The sequence below is a fragment of the Motacilla alba genome, chromosome 29, assembly GCF_015832195.1.
Source record: "Motacilla alba alba isolate MOTALB_02 chromosome 29, Motacilla_alba_V1.0_pri, whole genome shotgun sequence".
Lineage (NCBI taxonomy): Eukaryota > Metazoa > Chordata > Aves > Passeriformes > Motacillidae > Motacilla > Motacilla alba.
The window spans coordinates 1279463-1286454 of record NC_052044.1 but is presented as its reverse complement, the minus strand read 5'-3'; the positions used below and the strand labels follow the sequence as shown (position 1 = coordinate 1286454).

At 64.6% G+C, this 6992-nt stretch overlaps 1 protein-coding gene across 1 annotated transcript; it reads left to right on the top strand.

Moving 5' to 3' along the window:
- Positions 1-3236: 3236 nt before the first annotated feature.
- Positions 3237-6584, top strand: RPS26 (ribosomal protein S26). The gene is made up of 4 exons (XM_038164303.1): positions 3237-3390; positions 4404-4581; positions 5320-5450; positions 6481-6584. The coding sequence occupies exons 1-4, from the start codon at positions 3388-3390 to the stop codon at positions 6514-6516; spliced, it is 348 nt and encodes a 115-aa protein (XP_038020231.1). The 5' UTR covers positions 3237-3387; the 3' UTR covers positions 6517-6584.
- The last annotated feature ends 408 nt before the right edge of the window (positions 6585-6992 follow it).

Below are 6992 nucleotides of genomic sequence, written 5' to 3'. Positions count from 1 at the left end.
ACTCCCCCTTTTTGGGGTCCCCCCAGCTCCATTTCCCCTCAGCTCTGGGACCCCAGCCCCATTTCCACTTGGCTGCGGGATTCCCTCCACCCCACTCCCCCCATTTTGGGGTCCCCCCCCATTTCCCCTCACCTCCGGGGGTCCCCCCACCCCATTCCCCCCACTCTGGGGGTCCCACTCCCCCATGTGGGGGTCCCCACTCCCCCATTTCGGGGGTCCCCTCTCCCCCATTTCGGGGTCCCCACTCCCCCATTTCGGGGTCCTCTCTCCCCCGTTTTGGGGTCCCCTCTCCCCCGTTTGGGGTCCCCTCACCCCCATTTTGGGGTCCCCACTCCCCCATTTCGGGAGTCCCCACTCCCCCGTGTGGGGGTCCCCTCTCCCCCGTTTTGGGGTCCCCACTCCCCCATTTCGGGGGTCCCCCGGCCCAGGACGCATAAAACGCCCCCGCGGTGGCGGCGGGGGCCAAACCAAAGCTGTCCCCGAGCAGGGGACACCCACGAGCACCTCAGCAGCGCCCGCTGCCCCACCCTGACCCCGGGGACTTCTGGGGACATTGCCCCTCTCCCCTCCCCCACGGCGCTCAGGGGGTCCCCCCGTTCCCAGCCCCCCCCTTTTGGGGGTGCCCTCACCCCTCCCCCAGCGCCGGAACCAACCCAAAAAGGGGCTTGGAACCCCAAAGTGGGGCTTTTCCAAACCCAAACCCCGGGGCTGTGAACCCAGAAAAGGGTTTTGGAACCCCAAAAGAGGGTTTGAAACCCCAAAAGAGGGGGTTTGGAACCCAAATCAGAGCTCTGCCCTTTCCAGCCCCTCTGGGGTTGGTTGGGTTGGGGGTTTTTTCCCTCCTTTTTCATTTCTTACTTCCATTTTCTTTCTCTTCTTTTCCCTTTTTTCCCCTTTTCCATTTTCTTTTCCCCTTCCCCCCCTTCCTATTTTATTTCCCTTTCCCCCCCTTTTTTCTCCCCTTTTTTTATTTCCCTTTTCCCCTCTTTTTCCCCTTTTTTCCTTCCCTTTTCCCCCCCTTGTCCCCCTTTTTTTCACCTCTTTTTCTATTTCCCTTCCCCCTCTTTTTCCCCTTTTTTCCTCCCCTTCTCCCCCCTTTTTTTCCCCCTTTTCCCCCCCTTTCCTCCTTTTTTCTCCCCTTTTCTATTTCCTTTTTCCCCTTTTCCCCCTTTTTCTCTCATTTTCTATTTTCTTTCCTTTTCCCTTTTTCTCCCCTTTTCTATTTCCTTTTCCCCTTTTCTCCCCTTTTCTATTTCCTTTTCCCCTTTTCTCCCCTTTTCTATTTCCTTTTCCCCTTTTTCCCCCCTTTTCTATTTCCTTTTCCCCTTTTCTCCCCTTTTCTATTTCCTTTTTCCCCTTTTCCCCTTTTTCCCCCCTTTTCTATTTCCCCCTTTTCCCTTTCCCCTTTCCCGTCCCCTCCCGGGGTCACCGCAGCCTGCGGGCTCCCCTCGTCCCTCCCGTGTCCCTCCGTCCCCTCCGTGCCGGTAAATTCTATTTTTGCTGTGGAAGAGCGGCCGAGGCAGTGCAATAGCCGTGCGAGAGCCCGCGCGCCGTGTCCCTGTCCCCGTCCCTGTCCCCGTCCCCGTCCCGCGCGTGCCGTGTCCCCGTCCCCGTCCCCGTCCCCGTCCCTGTCCCGCGCGGCTCCGGTTTTGTACTGAGCACATTGCAATGAAGGCTCTGTGGCCACAGACTGCTCCTGCCTGCTGTGCTGCCCGGGGGACGGCCTGGGGACACCGGGGACACCGGGGACAGCCCCGGGGAACGGCCTGGGGGCCCCGGGGAACAGCCTGGGGACACCGGGGACAGCCCCGGGGAACGGCCTGGGGACACTGGGGACATTGGGGACACTGGGGACACCGGGGACAGCCCCGGGGAACGGCCTGGGGACACCGGGGACAGCCCCGGGGAACGGCCTGGGGACACCGGGGACATTGGGGACACTGGGGACAGCCCCGGGGGACGGCCTGGGGACACCGGGGACACTGGGAACAGCCCCGGGGAACGGCCTGGGGACACCGGGGACACCGGGGACAGCCCCGGGGAATGGCCTGGGGACACTGGAGACAGCCCCGGGGAACGGCCTGGGGACACCGGGGACAGCCCCGGGGAATGGCCTGGGGACACTGGAGACAGCCCCGGGGAACGGCCTGGGGACACTGGGGATATTGGGGACAGCCCCGGGGAACGGCCTGGGGACACCGGGGACACTGGGGGACACCAGGGACATTGGGGATGGCCCCGGGGACACTGGGGACAGCCCTGGGAAACGGCCTGGGGACACTGGGGACACTGGGGGACACCAGGGACATTGGGGACAGCCCTGGGAAACGGCCTGGGGACACCGGAGACACCGGGGACATTGGGGACAGCCCCGGGAAATGGCCTGGGGACACCAGGGACACTGGGGATGGCCCCGGGGACACTGGGGACAGCCCTGGGAGACGGCCTGGGGACACCGGGGACATTGGGGACAGCCCCAGGAAATGGCCCTGGGGACACCGGGGATACTCGAGACACCCAGAAATGGGGACACCGGGGGACAGCCAGGGGACACTGGGGAAACCGGGGACACTGGCGATACCCAGAAATGGGGACACTGGGTACAGCCAGGGGACACTGGGGACAGCCAGAAATGAGGACACTGGGGACAGCCAGGGGACACTGGGGACACAGAAATGGGGACAGGGGACAATGGGGACAGTCAGAAACGGGGACAGGGGAGACTGCGGACATCCAAAAATGGGGACAAAGGACACAGAAATGGGGACAAAGGACACTGGGGACAGCCAGAGAGAGACAGGGGACACTGGGGACAGCCAGGAATGGGGGCAGAGGACACTGAGGTCTCCTTTAGGGGTTTTTTGGGGACATTTGGGACACGCAGAAATGGGGGGAAAGGACATTGGGGGTCTCCCTTAGCGGTGTTAGGGGGCACAGGACACATAGGGGACACCCAAGGGGACAAGGGACCCTGGGGACCCCGGGGTTGGGGACACTCCCGCGTCACTGGGGGTCGCCATGGAGAGGGGGGGGGGGGGGGACGCCGCCGCTTCCGGACTGCATTTCCCAGCAGCCCTCGCGGCACGCGCCAATCGCGAGTGACGTCACACGCGCTGAGCGGTTTCTTCACCGCGTGCGCGGCGTGGATCCTTCCGCTCACCGCAGTGAAAATAGTCCCTACCCCATCCCCGCTCCCGTTAATTCCCCTCCAACTCCCGCCACTCTCCGCCCGCTCCGGTGACTGGGGCGGAGCCGCTGCGAGCCTTCCTCGGGTGTCCCCGCGGGGACCGGAGAGGCGGCGGCGGCACTTCCGGGCGGAGGGAGCGGAGGGATATAAGCGCGGCCGCGCTGCGGCCGTTCCTCTTCCGGTTCTCCCTCAGAGCCGCCATGGTGAGCGCGGCGTGGCCGGGAGCGCCCGGGGGGCTCCGGAGGGCTCCGGGGGGGCCCGAGGGGGCTCGGAAAGGGACGCGGGGCCCGTGTGGGGCACGGGGGGATCAGAGGGGCCCTTTGGGGGGGCTGCGGGAGCGGCGGGGGGGCCTGGGAGGGGCCCGGAGAGGTTTTGGGGGGGGGGGGGGGCTCGGAGAGGGATGTGGGGTTCGTGTGGGCCAGGGGATCATGAAGGGGTTTGGAAGGGGGTTTTGGGGGGAGGTTTGGGGTCTCCAGAGGGATTTAGGGGGGCGTAAAGAAGGATGTGGGGTGTGGATGGAGCCTTTGGGTTCTCGGGGATTTTTATGGGGCTGGGGGCGGCTGTGAATGGGGGATCCAGGGGGGTCTCTGGGGTTTTTATGGGGGGCAGCTCTGGTAGGCTTGATCCTGGGACTGATCCTGGGACTAATCCTGGGCTCCCTGGGCCTGATCCTGGGACTGATGCTGGGGCTGATCCTGGGCTCAATCCTGCACTCTCTGGGGCTGATCCTGGGGCTCTTGGGAATTGATTCTGGGCCTGATCCTGAGATTCATCCTGGTCTCCCTGGGGCTGATCCTGGGCTCAATCCTGATCTCCCTGGGGTTCATCCTGATCTCTCTGGTTGGTGATCCTGGGGCTGATCCTGATCTCTCGGGGGCTGATCCTGGGCTCTCTGGGGTTGATCCTGGGGTTGATCCTGGGCTCGATCCTGGTCTTTGGGGTTGATCCTGGGCTCGATCCTGGTCTTTGGGGTTGATCCTGGGCTCGATCCTGGTCTTTGGGGTTGATCCTGGGCTCAGTCCTGGGCTCGATCCTGGGCTCAGTCCTGGGGTTGATCCTGGGCTCAGTCCTGGGCTCGATCCTGGGCTCCATCCTGGGCTCTCTGGGGTTGATCCTGGGCTCTCTGGGGTTGATCCTGGGCTCCATCCTGGGCTCTCTGGGGTGGATCCTGGGCTCCATCCCGCTCTCCCTGGGCTCCATCCCCGTCCCCCCGCAGACCAAGAAGAGGAGGAACAACGGGCGTGCCAAGAAGGGCCGCGGGCACGTGCAGCCCATCCGCTGCACCAACTGCGCCCGCTGCGTGCCCAAGGACAAGGCCATCAAGAAATTCGTCATCAGGAACATCGTGGAGGCTGCTGCTGTCAGGGACATCTCCGAGGCCAGCGTCTTCGACTGTGAGTGCGGGGTGGAGCCCCGAATCAGCCCCCGGCCAGAGCACAAAGGGCCCTTCAGTCGCTGCGGGAAGCGTGGCTGTGTCACCTCATACCCCGCGCTGCTCGCCCCCGAAATTGTTCCTGTGCCTTGCAAATCAGCCCCATGCTCACCCCAAAGAGCGCCCCTGTCACCCCAAACAGTGCCTGTCACCCCAAACAGTGCCTGTCACCCCAAACAGCACATCTGTCACCCCAAACAGCGCCTCTGTCACCCCAAACAGTGCCTGTCACCCCAAACAGTGCCTGTCACCCCAAACAGCGCCTCTGTCACCCCAAACAGCGCCTCTGTCACCCCAAACAGTGCCTGTCACCCCAATCAGTGCCTGTCACCCCAAACAGCACATCTGTCACCCCAAACGTCACCCCTGTCACCCCAAAGAGCGCCCCTGTCACCCCAAACAGCACCTCTGTCACCCCAAACGGCGCCCCTGTCACCCCAAACCAGCCCCATTGTCCCCCAAATCTGTCCCCCCTAAACTGTCCCTTTGCCCAGCCCTAAGAGAACAGCTGTACGTGGAGCTGCCTTACTGCCCCGGGGCTGCTTTTGGGGTGTTGGGGTCCCTGGGTGTGTATTTTTGGGGTCCCTGGGTGTGTTTTTAGGGGTTTCTGGGGTCCCTGGGTGTGTTTTTTGGGGTTTTTTGGTGTTTTTGGGTTCCCTGGGTGTGTTTTTTGGGGTCCCTGACCCCGCTGTCCCCCCAGCCTACGTGCTGCCCAAGCTGTACGTGAAGCTGCATTACTGCGTCAGCTGCGCCATCCACAGCAAGGTGGTGCGGAACCGCTCCCGCGAGGCCCGCAAGGACCGCACGCCCCCGCCCCGCTTCCGCCCCGCCGTGAGTCTGGGGGCGTCCCCGAGGGGCCTGGGGGGTCCCCGAGGGGCCTGGGGGGGTCCCAGGGGTGTTCAAAAGGGGTCTGAGGGGGTTCCAGACTGCACCCCCTCGCCCCGCCGTGAGTCTGGGGGGGTCCCCAATGGGGTTGGGGGGGTCCCAAGGGTGTTCAGAAGGGTCCTGGAAGGGTCTGGGGGGTTTCAGACTGCACCCCACCCACCCTGCCATGAGTCTGGGGGCATCCCTGAATGGTTTGGGGGGGTCTTGGAGGGGTTCCAGGGCTGTTTTGGGGGGTCCCCAGTGGGGTTGGGGGGTCCCAAGGGTGTTCAGAAGGGTCCTGGAAGGGTCTGGGGGGTTTCAGACCACACCCCCCTGCTCAGATTCCACCCCGCCTGAGTCTGGGAGCTCCCCGAGGGGCCGGGGGGGGTCCCTGAGGGGCCTGGGGGGGTCCCCGGGGTGTTCAGAAGGGTCCTGGAAGGGTCTGGGGGGTTCCAGACCGCACCCCCCCTGCCCTGCCGTGAGTTCAGGGGCATCCCTGAAGGGTTTGGGGGGGTCTTTGAGAGGTCCCAGGGCTGTTTGGGGGGTCCCCAGTGGGGTTGGGGGGTCCCAAGGGCGTTCAGAAGGGTCCTGGAAGGGTCTGGGGGGTTTCAGACCGCACCCCCCTGCTCAGATTCCACCCTGCCATGAGTCTGGGGGCGTCCCCGAGGGGTTTAGGGGGGTCCCCGAGGGGCCTGGGGTGGTCCTAGGGCTGTTTGGGGGGATCCCTGAGAGGTTTGGGGGGGGTCCCAGGGGTGTTGGGGAGGGTCCTGGAGGGGTCTCAGGGGGGTCTGGGGGATCCTAAAGGGTCATTGGGGAGGTCTGGGGGGGTCCCTGGGGTGTCTGGGGGGTCCCGGAGGGGTCTGGGGGTACCTGGAGGGGTCCCAGTCGGTTTTTGGGGTGGGGTCTCAAGGGTTCCAGGGGGTCCTGGAAGGGTTTGGGGGGGTCCCCAGGGATCTGTGCCCCCCCCAGCCCCCCTAACTTTGTGTTCTCTCCGCAGGGAGCAGCCCCCCGACCCCCCCCCAAGCCCATGTGAGGAGACCCCGGCCCCGCGCGGGACCCCCAGGGCAGAGACCCCCAGAGTCAATAAAGGATCTGCCCCGAGCCGGCTCCGTTCTTGAGGGGGAACTGGGGGGTCCTGAGGGGGAACTGGGGGGTCCTGAGAGGGATTTGGGGGGTCCTGAGGGGGAATTGGGGGGTCCTGAGGGGGATTTGGGGGTCCATGAGGTGGGCTCAGCCCCCTCATTATGGGGGGTCTCTGGGGTCACCCCATATCTTGAGGGGGGGGCTGCTCCAAGCCTGGTTTGGGGGGGCATTTTGGGGTGCTCTGATGCTGCTCTGCATTTTTGGGGGGTTCCTGGGAGGGTCTCAGCCCCCTTATTTTGGGGGGGGGGCACTTTGGGGTCCCCCAGTGTGAGCGTGGAGGCTGCTGCCCACCCAGGAGGGGAGGAGATGGGGGGGCTCTGACCCCCAGGGCGGGTCTGGGGGTATTTGGGGTCACCTGGGGGGGCT

Bases quoted from the DNA above. Each gene is read 5' to 3' on its own strand.
- RPS26 (XM_038164303.1), top strand. The intron at 4,582-5,319 runs GTGAGTGCGGGG...CTGTCCCCCCAG, and splicing joins CGAGGCCAGCGTCTTCGACT to CCTACGTGCTGCCCAAGCTG. The intron at 5,451-6,480 runs GTGAGTCTGGGG...TTCTCTCCGCAG, and splicing joins CGCCCCGCTTCCGCCCCGCC to GGAGCAGCCCCCCGACCCCC.